The sequence below is a fragment of the Mesocricetus auratus genome, unplaced genomic scaffold (assembly GCF_017639785.1).
Source record: "Mesocricetus auratus isolate SY011 unplaced genomic scaffold, BCM_Maur_2.0 Super-Scaffold_100676, whole genome shotgun sequence".
Classification (NCBI taxonomy): Eukaryota; Metazoa; Chordata; class Mammalia; order Rodentia; family Cricetidae; genus Mesocricetus; species Mesocricetus auratus.
The window spans coordinates 9,165,276-9,184,842 of record NW_024429266.1 but is presented as its reverse complement, the minus strand read 5'-3'; the positions used below and the strand labels follow the sequence as shown (position 1 = coordinate 9,184,842).

Genomic DNA, 19,567 nt, shown 5'->3' with positions numbered 1-19,567 from the left:
TGGTCTCCCCTAGAATTTCTTTTGTGGCCAAACATTTCCCAGGAACCAAGTATCTAGGAGGCTGGGGGAGGGGAGGGATGGTCTGTGTTGAGTTTTGGCCCTAGGCTCTGAGACACTAGGGGATCTAGAGTTTCTTTGTGTCTTGTGCTGAGTCAGAGGCCTACATGTCTTTTTTGTAGCCTGTTATGGCTGCTGAAGCAGGGGCCTGGGTGAGGGCTTGGTCCCTTCATTTTCATCAGAGATTTTTAAATGTATTGTTGAAGATGCATAGAGAAGAAATTGATGAGGCAGGGTGTGGTTATTAAAGATAGGAGAACAAGGAGAAGGGTCAGGAAGAAAGCATGCACTTGTACAGGGTTCCCAATCCATAGAAGGCAGGTTTGAAACAGTGAGAAAGAAAAAGTGGAGAATTCTTTATTGGCTCCCTGATTATCTGGTTAGTCCAAGGAATACTGAGGCCAGATTTGATTTAAAAGGAGTGGTCAGTGGGTCTCCAAAAGTCATCTCGAAGGGAGTGAGGAAGTATATAGCAAAGTTCCCAAGGCAGAGGAAGATTGAGTGGGCTCGACGAGTGAGGTACAGAAAGATCCAAGGCCTGAATACGCTGTGTCCCAGGGATCCAGGTAGGGTCAGACTAAATGGTCACAAGCTGTTTTAGTATATCGTCAGCCCGAGAGAGAGACAGTCTGGTACTAGGACTTCGAGAGTGGATCAGAAAGCATTATCTAAGGGATATTTGGGCCAGATCTGACTGCAAAGGTGGATGAGTTTAGAAGTCTTTAAATAGAGCACTGAGTACAAAAGTTGGAGGTATAGACAGTGCCAAAATTCCCATGAGTGAGGCAGATAAGTGAGACCTGAGGGTCTGTAATTCCTAGCATCCCAGGAATTCGATTTCAAGAAGGCACAGGCTGCTCAGTGATTCATCAGACACAGAGCAGGGGCTAAGGGCTCTGAGCCCAAGAGAGCTGTGGTTGTCTGGTACCAGAACTTGACGAGACCAAAAGGGGAGAAACCACACCTGAGAAATTCTCACCCTGTGGGAGGTGGACACAGGTGGAGAAGAGGGGGCTCACCAATCCTGCAGACAGTCCCTCCCTCCCTCTCCCCCCCTTCCCCTCCCCTTCCCCTCCCTCTGTCTCCTTTCAGAACCTACAGCTGACCTGCAGGCTAATGTCACAGTGGTAGTCTTCCTGGCTGTCTCCTTAACTGTGGCTTAGATTGGAAGACAGAGTGTGTGACCTAAGGAGGTAGAAGGGGTGGGAGATGTTGACAGTCTCTTAGGTAGGCAGTGTACTTCAGACTGATCCCCACATTGCACGATAGAGCAAGCACCCAGCTACATCGCTGCGTCATGATGTACATCTGCATACAGTAGAAAACTGTGAGATCTCTCCTTTGTTAAATATTGTTTAGGCTGAAAATATTTTAATTTTATTTTAGTCTCTGCTCCTGAGTGTTTGGCTTTCGAAGGAAAAAGATATTTTGGACAAACCACAGTCTGTCTGCTGTCTTCATACTATGCTGTCCCTGTTGAGCAAGATGAAAGGTAGGAGATGGTGATCCTGTGGGCCAGTGTTCTCAGGGTTTCCAGGTCGGTACTCTGAAATAAAACATAGTGTCTAAATGCCACATAAAGACGGGGAATTTCTTTCAACAAAAGACTACGGTGTAGAAAAGCTTTGGTGGGACATAAAGCTAGGAGGATCCTTTGTGCACAGGCTCTGGTTTGCATCCTTGACTCTGACCGCGTTGCTGTAGAAGTCTTCATGCACTGGTTGAAAGCTTGCTGTGTGTCTCATGTGCTTTCATGTAGGATCGTGAAATTCTGTCCTCAGAAGATGTGACGTCATGAAAAGTGGTCTTTGGTGGAAACATTTTGCCTATTTTGGTAGAAGTGTCTGAGTGTTTAAGAACACTCATTGCTCTTCTAGAGGAGCCAGGTTCCATTCTCAGCACCCACATGGGGGCTCACAGCTGTCCTTCACTCCAGCTCTAGGGGATCCATCGCCCTCTTGTGGCCGCTGTGGGCACCAGACATACATGTCGTACCCAAACATGCATGCAAAGGAAAAACTCATACATATAAAGTAAATAATAAAAATGTTCTAAAAGCATATATCTCCCCCTTCATTCCTTTATAGTAATGATACGAATATTTCAAATAAGAGTTTGGGCCCTGGCAGTGGTGGTGCGTGCCTTTAATCCCACAACTCAGGAGACAGAGGCAGGCAGATAGATCTTTGAATTCAAGGCCAGCCTGGTCTAAAGAGCAAGTTCCAGGAAGGACAACCAGAGCTCTTACACAGAGAAACCCCATCCTAAAGCAACAATAACAACTCCCCCTTAAAAAAAAAAAACCAGGAGTTTGTTATTGATTCAAGAAACAGCATGACTGACAATATAAAGATTAGAAGATAAATGTTCTGAATAAAATCAACTGCAATGTCTTAGGGTTTTTTATTGCTGTGATAAAAACCATGACCAAAAGCAACTTGAGGAAGAAAGGGTTTATTTCTTCTTCTACTTCCAAGTCATGGCCTATCACTGAGGTCAGTGAACCTAGTTCCTGGAGGCGGGAACTGAAGCAGAGACGGTAGGAGTGTGGCTTACCGGCTTGTTCTCTGTGCCCAGCCTCCTTTTTACAGCCCAGGACCACCTACCTAGGGCTGGCACTGCCCACAGTGTGCTCATCAACCACCGATCAAGAAAATGCTGCACAGGCTTGCCTGCAGGCTGAGCTTGTAGAGGCATTGTCTCAGTTGAAGTTTCTTTCTCTCAGATGACTCTAGCATGTGTCAAGTTGATAAAAACCTAGCTGGCACACAACATTAATTTTCTACAGCATTTAGAAATATGTAGGTACCTCTTTGAGGCCTTTAGTTTAAACATAAAGGGTGAGACCCATGTCCTATACACACCCAAATGGACAGGGTGAGATTTCATCTTTTGCTTTTCTTCTTGTCTCTGCAGTGGCCATGGACGAGACATGGGATTCTCAGTCCGTGTCCCCTTGGTGGCAGCAGATGCGCATGGCCTGTATTCAGTCGGAGAACAATGGAGCTGCCCTGCTGTCTGCTCACGTTGGGCACTCTGTTGCGGCACAGATGTCCAGCAGTGCTACAGAGAAGAAAGTGAGTGGGCATCTGTGCAGCTGCCCTCTGTACCAGTGTGGTTGGCTATGGGTGATTCCATCCTTGGGTAGCTTGCGGTGCCCTGGAGCATCTAGAATGTGGGATGTGTGAGGAACTCGAAGTAGCTGGTAATGGATGGTGATGCTCTCCTCACTAGAGGTCAGGGCCACACTGGGCCACTTCTTGGGTTTATTCAGGTTCTGTGGTCCCGTGACTGTCTCCATTCTCCTTCTCTTACACACCTGGCACCGAGTCAGATGGACCAGCCCTTGACCAAACATTTGCTGTGTGGGTTTCCCCTCTTCTCCTGAGGGTTCATTCACAATAAGAAGAAAAGATTTGCTTCTCTTACATGGCATGGTGGGTCAAGTGGTTTTCCCTACTGGATGCTAGATTGGCACCTGGGTGGGTCTACAGTGGTTCACTATCAACACTGTCAGCCCTGGAAGCTATGGGTAAATGTAACGTTAGCAGATGGAGGTGTGGCAGTGATAGAGCTGGCGTAGCAGCCCTTGCTGAAAGCCAGAAGACTTTAAGATGCACACTGGCTGAGCCTGACTCATCACCACAGGGCCTCTTCTCCATGCCCCAAGTGTCCACTCTCGTAAATTACACCTCTCTTGCTTTCATGTAAGTTAATGTTATTAACGTCTTTGTCAGACGACTGGGGGTGTGGCTCTTAGTTAGAACGCTTGCCCAGCACATATAAGGCCATGGCTCCATCCCCAGCACAAGGAAAACAAGCAGATTGCCCAGACTATGAGCAGGATGTTTTCTCTTAGTTTTCCCAGACGGTTTTGGGTGCTGATGCAGAAGCTCTCACAGACTCCTGGGAAGCCCTTTCTCTTGACACCGAGTACTGGAAGCTCCTGCTGAAACAGCTGGAGGACTGCCTCATACTGCAGACCCTGCTTCACAGCAAGGCCAGCCCTCCAACCGCCAAGGGGTCATCTCCACAGACAGAGCCACTTCCAAGGCTTTCTGTTAAAAAACTGCTAGAAGGAGGAAAAGGTGAGACACGGAGCACATGTGAGTGTTTGCCCACACGGAGCACATGTGAGTGTTTGCAGATGTCCACACGGAGCACATGTGAGTGTTTGCCCACACGGAGCACATGTGAGTGTTTGCAGATGTCCACACGGAGCACATGTGAGTGTTTGCAGATGTCCACACGGAGTACATGTGAGTGTTTGCAGATGTCCACACGGAGTACATGTGAGTGTTTGCAGATGTCCACACGGAGTACATGTGAGTGTTTGTCCACACAGAGTACATGTGAGTGTTTGCAGATGTCCACACGGAGTACATGTGAGTGTTTGTCCACACAGAGTACATGTGAGTGTTTGCAGATGTCCACACGGAGTACATGTGAGTGTTTGTCCACACGGAGTACATGTGAGTGTTTGCCCACACGGAGCACATGTGAGTGTTTGCAGATGTCTACACGGAGCACATGTGAGTGTTTGTCCACACGGAGTACATGTGAGTGTTTGCAGATGTCCACACGGAGTACATGTGAGTGTTTGTCCACACTGAGAACATATGAGTGTTTGCAGATGTCCACACGCAGCGCATGTGAGTGTTTGTCCACACGGAGTACATGTGAGTGTTTGCAGATGTCCACACGGAGTACATGTGAGTGTTTGCAGATGTCCACACGGAGTACATGTGAGTGTTTGTCCACACGGAGTACATGTGAGTGTTTGCAGATGTCCACACGGAGTACATGTGAGTGTTTGTCCACACGGAGTACATGTGAGTGTTTGCAGATGTCCACAAGGAGCACATGTAAGTGTTTGCAGATGTCCACATGGAGCACATGTGAGTGTTTGTCCACACGGAGTACATGTGTTTGCAGATGTCCACACAGAGTACACCTGAGTGTTTGCAGATGTCCACACGGAGCACATGTGAGTGTTTGCAGATGTCCACACGGAGCACATGTGTTTGCAGATGTCCACGCGGAGCACATGTGTTTGTCCACACGGAGTACATGTGACTGTTTGTCCACACTGAGAACATGTGAGTGTTTGCAGATGTCCACACGGAGCACATGTGAGTGTTTGCAGATGTCCACACAGAGTACACCTGAGTGTTTGCAGATGTCCACAGGGAGCACATGTGAGTGTTTGCAGATGTCCACACAGAGCACATCTGAGTGTTTGCAGATGTCCACACTGAGAACATGTGAGTGTTTGCAGATGTCCACACAGAGCACATGTGAGTGTTTGTCTACACGGAGCACATGTGAGTGTTTGCAAATGTACCTGCTAGTGTCCTCCAGCAGTTACTCTCCCTGATCAGATGCACCCTAGTACCCACTAGTGTCCTCTCTCCATTCTTCCCGCTGTCCTGCATTCTCCCCAGCTTCGGCTCATAGCTCTTCCCCTCCACTCCTGTGAGAGCAACTGGGGATTCCCACATGTAAGTGAGAGCACTCAGCATTGTCCTCTTCTCTGATGCGTGACTCTGTACAGCCATTGTGGTTTGGGGGCATAAGACGCTTTGCTTTCGTTTTCCATTCTCCTTTCCAAGCCCTCTTACAAATGTTATTTCTTTCTTTCTTTCTTTTTTTTTTCTTTTTTTTTTTCTTTTGGTTTTTACAAGACAGGGTTTCTCTGTATTGTTTTGGAGGCTATAGGTGCAGCCCAGCCTCAAAGATCCGCCTGCCTCTGCCTCCCGAGTGCTGGGATTAAAGGTGTGCGTCACCACCGCCTGGCTACGAATGTTATTTCAAGTGCTTATAGATCTTTAAGGTGTCTTTATTTGTGTGTGTGTGTGTGTGTGTGTGTGTGTGTGTGTGTGTGTGTGTGTGTGTTTGCAAGTGCATGGACTTTGTGTGCATACATGGAGGCCAGAAGAGGGTGCCAAGTGTCCTCTCTCGGTGTCCTTCTATCCCTCTGAGGCAGGATCTTTCTAGGCTACATTGGAAGCCAGGAGGAACCAGGGATCCTTCAGTCTCTGCTGACCTCAGAGATGGGCTTACAGGGGTGTGCAGTCTGCTAGCTTGTTGCATGGGTGGTTAGCTCTATATCAGCTCCCAAGCTATCTCTCCAGCCCCGTAAGTGTTTATAGAGTTTCATTTAATTAACGTGCTTTCTCATTCTTTATAAGACTTGTGATGGTTTTTTAACTGTAAACTTCCTGTATACCATGTCATCACCTAAAGAAGGTTGGAGTGCCCCATTTTAATATTAACCCAAGAATATAGTCAGGGGCATAATTCTAGAATAACACGTATGAGGTAGTTTAGAAGTCAGGCATATGAAATCAGTCTCCCAGACCCTGTTCATAGTGTTTTCACAGATGAGGGCAAGTTTACTATGAAACATTATTTTTATGGGAAACTATATTTGAATCAAAATAAGAGGTAAGCCAGGCATGGTGGCACACATGTTAGTCCCAACTGTTCTGGAAGCACATGAGGTAATTAAATTTTGTGCTAATAAATTTCAAACCATCCATAGTGGGCAACATAGTTATACTTCATTCCTCACCCCTGCCCCCTAGCCCCAAAAGATAGGAAAATTGGGGTAAAAGTTAGTGCATACCATTTCTGAATGTATAATTTATTTTATGTGATAAACAGAAATTTTCAGATATCTTGAATACTTTCAGCTCACACGTACAATTTTTTGTACCCTCAAAGGAATAGAAGGACACTCGGCATCCTCTTCTGGCCTCCATGCATTCACACAAAGTCCCATGTACCTGCAAGTACATGCACACACGCATGCATACATAAATAAACAAATCTTAAAGATCTATAAGCACTTGAAATAACATGCAAATTACGTTTTACGTAGCAAAGTTAGTTGTATACTACATATAATGTGAGGTGGATGGGGTCACTAAGGCAGTGACTCAGTGTGCCAACCATGACTTGCTGCCAACCACGAGTCCCTGCGTTCAAATCTTCAGAACTCACAGAAGAAGCCAAGTGTGGCTGTGCACATTTTAACCTCAGTGCTGTGGGAGACGGATGCAGGCTGGCTTTTGCTGCCATCCTGGATCCAGGTTCAGTGAGAGACCCTGTCTCAGGTGAACAAGGAAGAAGCAGAGCAGGACACCACCATCCTCCTCTGATGTTGCATGTTTGGGTGTGTGCATGCACGTGTATGCAAACACATATGCATTTATTTTTAATTTAAAGCACTAATGTGGTGGGGCATTAGTTCTGTTGATAGGATGACTGTCTGGCATGCATAGTCCTGGACGTAATCCCCAGAACCTCATAAACTAGGGGTGGTGGCACACACTTGTCAAGTGGAGGTAGCATCAAAAGTTCAAGGAAGTCCATCTTCAGCTCCATCCTGGCTTGAGGCCAGCCAGACATAAGACTCTTTCTCAAACCAAAAAAGGAAAAGGAAAAAAATCCCTTAAAAAGGTAGTAAACTCTCTGTGTCTGGTGTAGTATATTTTGAATTTATGGATCTGGCAAGTGTATAACATATGGTATTGACACATGTCCATTTATGTTTATTTCAGATTTTTCTCATTGTAGAAGTATGCTCCTGGGTAGCATCTGTCTTGGTTGCCCTCCCAAGTTGAGTGATAGGTATTAACACTGCCGTGAATCTCATGGCTTTTTGGCATTACCTTCACTTCAGATTCAGAAGTGAATGTGGCATGTATACCTGCTCCTGAGGGAATATCTGGCATACTCTGTATTTGGCTCCATTTAGTACATTGCTACTCACATTTTTACCAGATTTCATTTTCTTTCCTGTCTCAAATCTGTAGGTGGTGTTGCAGACAGTGTAGCCAAGTGGATATTTAAACAGGACCTCAACCCTGAATTGTTGAGATGTGCCAACCAAGAAAGAGATGCAGAAAACCCAGATGAACCCAAAGAAGGTATTGCCCGAAGTTTCCTTGAGGTTCCAGAGGTGCAGATAGACCTAGGAGCCATACCAGGTGACACCAAATAATGAGCATTACGGCCCGGGGTGGAGTGACGAGGCTGCCTTCCCGTTACTGAAAGGGCGCTGCTACCCTACTGTGTCTTTCAGACTTGCTGCGTTTAGCCTATGGACAGTTCCCTTGTAGCCTTGAGCTTGACGTGCTGCATGCTCACTGCTGCTGGGAGTATGTTGTTCAGTGGAATAAAGACCCAGAGGTACGTCCATCTTCTGATGTGTCTACACACATGTCCCAGGGCCAGGCTTGTCCAGGAGCTCACTATTGTGTCCGTCCTAGTAACTGATGGGTGCTTTTCACACATTGCCGTGTGTGTGTGTGTGTGTGTGTGTGTGTGTGTGTGTGTGTGTGTGTGTGTGTGTGTGTGTGTGACAGTACTGAGTATTGAACCTATAGCTTCATGTTTGCTAGGCAAGCACTCCAACACTGAACTATATATCCTCAGACTCTTTTTTTCCGAGACAGGGTTTCTCTGTGGCTTTGGAGGCTGTGTTGGAACTAGCTCTGGTAGACCAGGCTGGTCTCAAACTCACAGAGATCCTCCTGCCTCTAACTACCTCTAACAAAGGCATACGCACCCCTGCCCAGCCTGTCCTCAGATGCTTTAATTTTATTTCCTGGAGAAAGGGTCTTGTAAAGTTGCCCTTACTGGTCTTGAACTTGTGGCTTTCTTGAGTAGTAGGCAGTGTGTACTGCAGTGGCCAGCTGTGTTCTCAAGTATCACCTTTTTAGACCTCAGTTGGTAATTCATTCAGATTTGAGGAGTCATATCCTCATTGTAGTTCTAGCATTTCTTTTTTCATTGGCTACAAACATGTGGTCAATTACTGACCGTAATTAGTGCTCTAAGGTTGAGGTCCTGTGGGGACTCAGGGAGAAGGTGATAGAGGAGCAGGGCTCCCATCCTGGCACCAGGGTTAGCAAGGACAAGTCTATTATTTAAATTACTCTATTGCTGCATTCTCCTAACGTGTACCATCATTGCATATTAAAGAGCCTTTATTGGAGGGAGAAAGGCTTCCTATCGTATGAGTTAATTCACCTTTGAGATTTTCAAAGCCCAAGATAAAGACTTCAGATAAAGAATTTGGATGTGAGAGGAGTCATTTCCAAGAATACTCATGAGGGAGGCTTGAGTGACGAAAGTGGCAAAGTAAATAACTACAGATGCTTTCGTATCTCGTGGCATCTTGCTGTCAGGCCTGAAGGACCAATGCCTTCCTTAAATAGGTGGAATGGTGGGATAACAGATTTGGTGGTCAGTCTTAGGTCAGCCATTCAGTTGGGATCCAGAGCCAAACTTGGGGCCACCCCTTGGGGTACTTCCAGACCAAAGTGCACACAGAAAGATTGTGACCCTAATAGTGTGGGAAATGGGGCCTTATCAGAGAGTTAAGAGGCCAGCAAGGCTATCTTTGAACAAGAGTTGACCATGTACACAGTAGGGCTGTTTCTGGAGTGTTGTTCTTATCCAAATATAACAGAGGTTGTAAACATAGACACACTAGAGCCATCAGACGCTAGACTGCCATTAAACCTTTACTTTGACCAGTACTGTTAGGTTAGTGCTGTTTCCCATAGAAATGCAGGAGGAAATAGAACTACACTTGTTACAGTTTGAGAACAAGGGCATAGCACACATCTTCAGGTTAGGAAAGAGCCTGTGTTCTGGAGTGGACTGGTGCCAGTACTGTCCTGTGTTACAAGAGAGAGGGGAAAACAGTACGGCATTTGGTTCAGGCTCATACTGCCTGTGTACCCTGTTGCCGTTCCTCCTAGCTAATCCTAGTTACAGCACACAGCTGGGAAACATCCCTGAGCCCGTTGCCTCAATTTCTTCCTAGACAAGAATACTCTACAGCTGTAGTCATCTTGGAGGAGTAGAGAAAGTGGCATGCATAGCGCCCAGTGTTCCCATCAGTGCAATCAGTGGCCTCTGTTAGGACCATCTGAATAATGGCCGTCCTTCTTCTTGTTTACTATTCATCTACTTAACCTGTCACAGCCCATCCCAACTTCACCACTACACACACAGCTACTTTAAACTTTAAATTGAATTATCTTTGGAGAATTTCCAATACCAACCTGTGTGGGACACATGTGCTCACATGTGCCAACATATTACTCTACCCTAGTCTGGATGCTCACATGTGCCTGTAACTCTAGCTTCAGGGAATCCCATGCCCTCCTCTGGCCTCTGCAGGCGTCCTCTCACACACAGTATTCACTCCCACAGACACATACACATAAATAAAAATAACTCTTAAAGGAAAGGTTTTCATTGGTGTGAAATAACTGTTATCTTCTCTCTCTCACTCTCTTGTCCAAGGAAGCACGCTTTTTGGTTAGGTCCGTAGAACACCTGAAGCACATTCTTAATGCACATATTCAAAATGGTGAGTAGTAGACACAGCCCTCATGTACTCGTGGGAGCCCCTGTGTAATAGACATGAATAGCACCCCTTGTCACTGCTTCCTTCCAGACTATGGAAATACTACTTACTACTGGTAACCAGCTGCTTTGGTATAAATAAAAGCACAGGTTTTGTTCCTGTTTGCTTAGTTGAGTTTTTTCTTTAAGTATTTTTAATGTTTTAAAGTATTTTTTTTACAGCCCCCAGTATAGCAAACAAACATTCTAAGCCTTTCTGGAGGCTGTGTGATGTTAATGATGTTGATGGTGGTGGTGGTGGTGGTGATGATGCTATTTTTTCCTTGTTGCTTGTGATAAGAATTTTATACTTATTGTTTATAGCTGTACTCTTCTGTTCACTTTTTCTTTTATTAAAAATGAAAATTCTATATAAGACACAAAAAATAATATGTAAATATAGAGTCCACATGGTTTCATAAGCTTGGGGAAGAGAGTTACATGTCTGATGGATCTATAGCACTCTGTTCATGTTTCATTTGCTGTGTAGGTATCTCATTGATGATGTGGAACACGTTCTTGGTTAAAAGGTTTTCTGCTGCTACCTACTTGATGGATAAGGTGAGGTGATTTTAATTGTCACATGCTGATTTCTTAATTTAGTTCCCTTAATTTCTTGATATTAAAAAGATTGTTCACACTGGGCTATGTAGACAGTTGGTAGACTGTGTTTCTTGTTGTCTGTTGATAGTGCAGTTTATTCCTGCTGGGTTAAATGTACTTCCCAGGGCTAGCACTGTGTGTGTGTGTGTCTGTGTACACACATATATATATATGAGATTATAAGAAAATTACGTCATCAGCCCCCTCCCTTTCTTCCCTGCAGCTCCTGGCATGCTCAGCTCCCCGTTGCTCTCTTTCAAATTCATGACCGCTTTTTCTTGGATTGTTGTCACATATATCCTCATATACTCTGAGACATATAAATCCAACAGCCTGCTTGGACCATATGTTGTGTGTGTGTGTGTTTTGGGGGCTGACCGTTTGGTGCTGGATAACCAGTTAGTGTGCTCTCTCCTGGGGAGGACACTCCCTCCTCCTCTCTCGGCGTTCCTTAGCTGCTCTAGCTCTTTAGCTGTGGTTGAGGCCTCATGAGCTTTCCCTCTTCCACATTAGCATGTCTGTTGGTGACATCCTTGTTCAGCTCATGTTTACAGTGGTGCTGCTGAGACTTCATGGGTATAGCTTTTCTGGTGTTTCTACAGGAAACAGTCACATCAAGCTTCCTGTTCCCCTGGCTCTTACACTCTTACAGCCCTCTCTTCTGCAGTGATCTCTGAGCCTTGGGTGACTGAGTTGTGCTGTGGATGTATCAGTTGGGACTGAGCTCTGCATTTTGACTGGATGTAGTTTCTGTAGTGGTCTCTGTTGCAAAGGAAAGTTTCCTTGAGTGAGGAGTGAAAACTAACTTATCTGTAGATACAAGGATAAACATTTAGAATGTACTTAGGGATTTATGGGTTAGTTGTAGTTCTCCTCCAAGTACCAGTTGTAGGTTCTCCTCCAAGATCCATGACTTCACTATCTCCAGATAGTTGGCTATGTTTCCAGTATCAGAATGGTTTCTCTCTTGTTGGGTGGGCCATAAGTTTATTTAGAGAACTGTTGGTTACTGCCAAGATATGTGTGCTACCAATACACCCTTAGGGTTGTGGGGCCATAGTGGGTGTTATTGTGGTTCATAGGCATCATAGCTGGATAGGCCTGTTGGTTGCTTCCTTCCTTTGGAAGCTTGCATGGTACCTTCTGGTGAATTGAAAGCTAGTCCTCAGGAAGGGGCCTTTCAGGTCAGTTCCTGCTTAGGGGCCTCTGTGCCCTGTTTCTGAAGTGTGTAGTGTCTTCAGCCATAGGGACTTACCTTCTACCCTGGGGGCAACCAAGTTTCAAACGTTTCGGAAGTCTCCTGGACAACCCTGAAGCCTGCTGCTGGGGTTTTCCATTAGATAGTGTTTGCTCTTGAGGGAACATTGTCAGCCCAGATGGGAAATTTTCATTAAAAAATGCCTATATTATGTGCTATATATACATTATATACTACATATACATACACACACATACTATATATACATACACATACTTACATACACACCATATACATACATATACATCACATACACCATATATATACATATATATCACACATACTATATATATATACATGCATACATGTATGCATGCGTATTTGTGTGTGCTATAGGTGCTTTAGGTAGACAGCTAACAGTATGATTGATCCCTGTGACTTTTCAGCCCCCTTAGCTGTTGTTTTGCTCTCCTCCCTCTTCCTTGCTCTGGAAGTGGAGCCACAGTGTTTTCCATTTGTCATCTCTAATGCATCTCTGCTTCCCACCAACTCCATGGTCCATTTTTATTTTCCTGACCTCTGCGGTTACTCAAGGGTGTGGACTCACATCTGAAGACATGGCATTTGTCTCTCTGGTTCTGGGTTAGCGTGACTCACTATCTCTTCTAGTTCCATCCGTTTACCTGCAAAGTTCACGATTTCATGTTTCTTTACAGCTGAATAGCATTCCATGGTGTATATGTACCAATTCTACATTATCTGTTAATTGGTTGTAGATTTGGTTTGTTTCCATTTCCTAGCTATTGTAAACATGGCTGTTCATTGCTGTTTTAGTATGTTCTTTTGTCACCATTTGAAGCTATCTCTTTACTAGCAAACAAAACTCTTATATGTTGTTTACTAGGGATTTTCAGACAACAGAGTTACTTAACTGTTTACAACCTGAGAGCTGGATTTTCACCAAGCTTCCATTGCCTTCTCTGTCTTGTCATCTTTCAGCCTCCCCTGTCCCTTTCTGTCCTTATCACAGTCTCACTGGCTGGCCTTGAACTTCAAATTCAGGATCTTCTTGCCTTTGCTTTCAAGGGCTGGAACTGCACCCATGTACCACACTACCATGCCTAGAGAGAACTTTTACTTATTGGTTCAAAAATGCGCAAGCAGGGGAGGAGGTTTTTTTATTAGGTTTATTTATTTATTTTCCTTTATGGGTATGTATATGTACCATGTACATACCTGTTGAAGCCCCTGTAACTGGTTTTACAGATGGTTGTGAGCCACCAAATAGGTGCAGAGAATTGAACCTAGGTCCTCTGTAAGAGCAGCAAGTGCTCTTAACGGCTGAGCCATCTCTCCAGCCCAAGGATTTGTTTTTGAAAAGAATACTCATGAGCTCTGTGTGATTTTTTTTTTGTCATACGTTTTTTGAGTTCTACCACAAAAAAAAAAAAATGTTGCTCTTATTGTTGGTAGCCTGCCAATATTTAATTACTAGCATGTGTATTTATAGCTGTAATTCTGGTCGCTCCTTATTTCTGTATCATTCTAATACATTTTAGTTTAAATTGTTAAATGTTGTGTTTTCTGTTGGTTTCAGGTTGGAAAATCTCCAAAGGATAGGTTATGCCGAAGGGTGAGTGACTCTCGTTAAGCCTATCTTACTGTATGAGTGAACTTTGATTTTCACTCTTGAGATGATCTATCTGGAGATAACAAAAAAACAGAGTACTGCATGAAGGAAATAGTTGCGATCTGTGGTCACTCAATTTCCCTGTGTAGATTGGCGGTCTTAAGGTTCTCTTGGCTTTGGACCCTGGACTGGAAGCATCAAATTGCCATCTTACAGTAGAGACATCCAGTTCACCTGCAGGCAGGCCAGACTGAACAACCCTGGCCTCAGTTGAGATTCTGAGCCATGAACATGGAGGCTGCGATCGCTAGTGCTTGTTTCCCCCACGCTGTGATGTGTTCTTCTTACATATCTCAAGAAGTGTTGAGACATGTAAATCTAACTGTTAAGACCTTATTCCCCAGATCGCCATAAGAGTGGTTGCTTGACTAGAGCTAGGTATTTATGTGTGCAAGTACACACAGGCCTAAGAAGGGGTCGGTGGGAACTATTTCTTGCCCAAAATGTGAATCTGGTATTTGTTTGTCAAATGGGGAATTATAGCTTTATTCAGAGAATTCAGTCCAGGGCCAGGAAACCATCTGCCTGGGCTGTTTCCTTAGAACTTCCCTAGTTGAACCTCATGTGTGTATCTTACCATATTCCGTGTTTAGTTGGCTAGCAAATGCTTTAGCAAGTTGAAGGGTCTGTCTTTACTGTGCACAAAGAACACTGAATTTTACTCTGTCCTCCTGCCTTCTGGTGCTAGAGGTTGAATCCAGAGTCTTACATATGCTAAGTATATGCCCAACCACTGAGCCACACCCTCACCCCAGACGTTAAGACTCATAGTAATAATACTAATATCACTAGTATCACACTTAAGGCTAATATCAATTTGATTGATGCTACAGAACCCACTGGCAGGAACTTCACTGTCTGATGACTTCAGATTGTGTTCAGTGTAGAAAGTCAGGCAAGTGGACTTGTTAAGGTCTCTTGTTTCTCCATTAGTACAGAAGTTTTGATGCAGGCATCATAATGTTCCTTTTTGAGAACAGGATGTGGGCATGAGTGACACAGCACTGACGTCCTTCCTCGGATCCTGCCTGGATCTTCTTCAGACTTCACTGGAGGTAAAAGGCATATGCTATCTGGGCATGGTGGAGCATGCCTGGAATCCCCTTTGGGAGGCTGGGATAGAAGGACTGTGAGACTGAAGGCCAGCCAGGGTCATGAAATGAGACTACACACACAGGATGCCTCTCCCCCACACCCCCATTCCAGGCTCTTTAGATACTAAATACTCCAAAATCATTGAGCTCAAGAAGTGACTTTGTGATTGACTTATTTACCATATTCATTTGTATATTTTGGCTTTAACCTAAAAATGATCCTTTCTCTCCCTCCCTCCCTCCCTCCCTCCCTCCATCCCTCCCTCCCTCTCTCTCTGAATTGTATTTTTGTGGTTTCTCAGTTATAAATGGGGAATACAGATGGTAAAGCTTCCACTTTGGGGTGTTGCAGATTGCAGTTCTTATTCTCCAACCCTTGACACAGCCTTCCTTCCATTCTCAACTCGCACAGGCTGACATTAGCCGGGATGAAATGCAGGTGCCTGTCCTAGACACTGAGGACGCCTGGCTGTCCGTGGAAGGCCCCATCTCCATAGTGGAATTGGCTCTTGAGCAGAAGCCTATCCACTACCCACTGGTAGAGCATCATTCTGTCCTGTGCTCCATCCTGTACGCAGCCATGCGCTTTTCTCTCAAGAGCGTGAAGCCACTTGCCCTTTTTGACAGCAAGGTGAGTCCCCAGAGGGTTTCAGAGCTGTTGTCGAGCCGTTGGCTAACAGGTACATGGAGTTCTTATGGAATGGTGTGTGTCCAGTCTTCGATGGCTTAGGGGTGATGGTCTGCTGGAGTCCCAGGTCGCACCCCTTCCCAGTCCATTCTTCTAATTTAGTCATGACGTCCTTTGACGGCCTGTGGGGTTTTGTCCTCTGCTGTCAGTCCTTCTCATTCTGCATATTCTCCCTAGATACGCCCAGACATACTCACAAGGTTGATGAATGTCCTGGGAAGCCTGTATCTAGAACACATCTGGAGACCCTCACCCCATCCTGCCCTGACTTGAATTTGCTTTCCCTTGCATTCCCTGGCTTGAATAATTGACATTAATGTTCCCTTTGTGCACTGGTGCACACTAGAAACCCGGAGGTGAGCCCTGCCTCAGCCTAGCCTGCTCACTTGTGCTTACTGAAAGCAGAAGCTAGGCATGGTGGCATATGCCTATCATCCAGCACTCGCGAAGCAGAAATTGGAAGTTTGTGTGTTCATGACCAGCATGGGCTACATAGCCAATTCCCAGCCATCCTGAGCTATGAGAGATCCTGGCTCAAGAACCAAAACAACCTACCTGGACCCTGCTGTCCATTACTGCATCCCTAGTGTCTCATTCCCCACCCCCCTCGACTAGTAAAACAGACCCCTTCCTAACTTGTCCTGTCTGCATTGCTCTCAAGACCCAATCCTGAGGGTCTTCCCAAGCAGACTGGTTCCCTGTCACACATTTTGTAGCTCCTTGCAAAATCAGCTCTGAACTTGGTGGTCCACAGAAAGGTGAGGCTGGCTAGTGAGTTCTGAGATACAGGTTCCGACAGGAAAGAAAACTTCAGTTTTACCACTCAGATGTGACTGGGTTAGAGAATGCAGCTTCAGCTCATGAGTAAAGTGAGTCCCTTCTCCACCTTTTGGCTAAAGTGTAATATCAGGGTTTTCTCGAGACAGACTGTCCCTCAGGTACCTGACCCTGTAGGAGCAGAGAAGGTGTCTCCCTGGAGAAACAGCCCCTCCAAAGAGGACGTGCAAGGGCATGGAGTGTTCAGTCCCTTCTCTCACACTCGCAGCCCCCAGGGTCATGAGCTGTCCTGACTGCTCGAGGGAAGCTGTACCACATGGACTGTGGGACCAGGAGGGACTCCCATCACTTAAGCACTGTCTTCAAAGTCCTTGTCTATGTCCCCTGGCCTTACCACATCTCTTTGTGGTTCCCATGTCTGTGTACCTTGCCTGTCACAAAGCAAGAGCTCGGTTTGATGCTTTTGTAATCAAGATGTTCAAGGAAAGGCGCGTGTCTGCAGTGTGCAGAAGATACGTGGTGTCAGAAAGGTCCAGTCGGGCTGGGGAGGGTGTGGACTAGGGATAGTAAGTTCTAAAGGCTCTGTAAGAATCCACCTCACAGGGCTGACTGCCGCGCTGAAAGAGGCCGCAGGGTTACAGCAAATGAAAGCTTACTTAGAATGTCTTAGCCATGTTACGTTTGATAGTCTACACAGCAGTAGTGCATATTTTAAGAGAGAGGTTTTAGGGCTGGGGATACAGCTTAGTGGTAGAACACTTGCCTGATGCCCTGGGTTCTATCCCTACCTAACCAGAGAGCTCTTACTGGTTCCACAGGAACGTTTAAATTACAGTTGTTTAGGGCAGGGTGCAGCATAGTGCTAGAGACTGCATCTAGCCTGCAGAGGACAAAAAGGAAAAAATAAAGATTGCTGCTACCCCAGCCCCTTACTTTTGAAAGAAAAGCAGGGGAGGGGAATGTGATGAGGAATTTTTCTCAATGAAACATTATATATAGTAATTGTAGAAGACACTTAAGCACTAGGGTCGGCATGGTGGTGCACGCCTTTACCCCAGACTCTGGAGGGAGCACTGCCTGTGGGCCTTTGCTAGCCAGGACTGCCTGCACCCTGCCTGGGCAAAGACTGGCCTGTCTGCAGCCAGTGCGTGCAGTTTAACGTGTTGGCACTCTGTGGGACTTAAGAGGTACAGACACTCACTGTGCACATACTTGTTAAAGGCTTTCTGGGATGGCTGGTTCACAGCTGGAGTGGTTGAGTGGCAGGCCTGGGTGTTCGCAGCTCTGCACTCACTTTCCTGGCGAGGATTGTTTTTTGTGTTGGGGGTTCAAGGCCACAGGAGGATGTGTCCTCCTCGGTGTAACTTTTCACCTCACTGCTTGAGACAGGGAGTCTCAGAGCCAGAAGCTCCATGCCTGTTCTAGGCTGGCCAGCCAGTAAGCTGACTGCAGTGAGGGGCTGCAGACACACACAGCCATTCCAGCTTGCTATGGATGTGTGGAGGGTTTCCATTCAAGTACTATGCTTGCCGTTTGCCCAGACTGCTCCTTCTGTGTGACTCTAACCTCGTCTCTTCTCTTAAACAAGCTGTACGTATTTTAATGATCAGATAAATGCTGGTGGTTCAGTTAGCTACTACTGCTTAATCAAAAGTATCCCAAAAGATTTGGTGGTTGCGAACAACCACCACTTACTACTTTAGACTTCAGCCTGCAATTGCTCTGTCACTGAGCTGGAACCACAGACCTTGGTAGTTTGTAGTGTCACTTATGTAGCCTTCAACTCAAGACCCCTCCCCCATGGTTACAGGCATGTGTCGTCACACCTGGTTTATTCTCTCAGACTTCCTCACCTAGCTGCCTTGGGCATAAAGGTTCTTGTGGGACTGTGGTGGAGGGCTGCTTCATGACGTCTCAGCTAAAGGCTCAGCTAGATTGGGAAGTATGATTACTCCATGTGGCTATGTCTGTAGGGTGGCTCACTGGACCCTCTCAGGGGGGTGAACAAGAATACCAAGGCAGAAGCCACGTTCTCTGTAACCTAGTCTGGAACATGACTTGTTGTCTAATCCTATTAGCTGGCAGTCAGCAGTCCACAGTCCAGGGGAGGAGGGATTGCATGGGCTTGAATAGTAGATGAGAGGAGGTCAGATACTAGCAATGGTTACCAAGGTAGATGATGAACAGAGTGCTAACCTTTCTGTTTAAGGGGAAAATAAAAACCAACCAAGAATGATTTAGTTTTAAAACTCTTTCCCTTGTGCTCCATACTCACCAGGTGTTTTTTGTTACTGTTTTTCTATCTTTCTCTTTAGGGGAAGAATGCATTTTTCAAAGACTTAACTTCAATTCAGTTATTACCTAGTGGGGAAATGGATCCAAATTTTATTTCTATAAGACAACAGGTAAGCTAGCTACTGGATTTGCTCTTGTTTCTTAGGCGGAAATAACAAAGCAGATACTCAGCTGTCTTTCAAAAAGATGGCCACTTCTTCAAAGTTATTCCCAACAGCTACTTTCCCTAGTGTATGTTCCTTTATTGGCATCAAAACAACTTGAGGGCCCCTGGGATGGCCCAGCAGGTACTTAGTGATCTTAGTTGGACCTCCAGGACCCTTGTGGCAGAGAGAACAGACTCCTCCACATTGATGCTGTGGTGTATGCACACACGTGTATGGATATGCATGCACATACACAAATTTTAAAAATGAAAACACCAGGTGGTAGTGGTGCACACCTTTAATCCCAGGGCTTGGGAAGTAGAGGCAGGTGGATCTCTGTGAGTTCAAGGCCAGCCTGGACTACAAAGTGAGTTCTAGGACTGCCAAGGACACACAGAAACTCTGTCTCAAAAACCCAAATTAAAAATTTAAAAATAAGTTAACTGGAGTCTCTCAGGTTAACAAAAAGTTGACTTGATTTTGTTGTTGTTGTTGTGTAAAGGGGTGTGTGGGGGCTTGTATAGTCCATGGTACTGGGTTATTGTTGTATGTGTGGGTAGGGGTGGGGAGTGGGCTTGTATAGTCCATGGC

General features: G+C 45.6%; 1 protein-coding gene across 5 annotated transcripts in view; it reads left to right on the top strand.

The window, feature by feature from the left end:
- Rab3gap2 (RAB3 GTPase activating non-catalytic protein subunit 2) overlaps positions 1-19,567 on the top strand; it is an 87,374-nt gene that overhangs the window by 63,032 nt on the left and 4,775 nt on the right. For 4 of the 5 annotated variants that reach the window (XR_002385392.2, XR_001197194.3, XM_005082434.4 and 1 more), the window contains 11 exons: positions 1,444-1,549; positions 2,974-3,134; positions 3,917-4,145; positions 7,878-8,051; positions 8,147-8,253; positions 10,384-10,450; positions 10,976-11,046; positions 13,884-13,919; positions 14,957-15,031; positions 15,483-15,701; positions 18,851-18,940. Coding sequence is in view for 3 of the 5 variants with exons in the window: in XM_005082434.4 (XP_005082491.2) it covers positions 1,444-1,549; positions 2,974-3,134; positions 3,917-4,145; positions 7,878-8,051; positions 8,147-8,253; positions 10,384-10,450; positions 10,976-11,046; positions 13,884-13,919; positions 14,957-15,031; positions 15,483-15,701; positions 18,851-18,940 (1,335 nt within the window). In the remaining 2 variants the exon portion in view is untranslated. The remainder of the gene's footprint in view (positions 1-1,443; positions 1,550-2,973; positions 3,135-3,916; positions 4,146-7,877; positions 8,052-8,146; positions 8,254-10,383; positions 10,451-10,975; positions 11,047-13,883; positions 13,920-14,956; positions 15,032-15,482; positions 15,702-18,850; positions 18,941-19,567) is intronic. The other variant, XM_005082435.4, reaches the window with a different exon arrangement.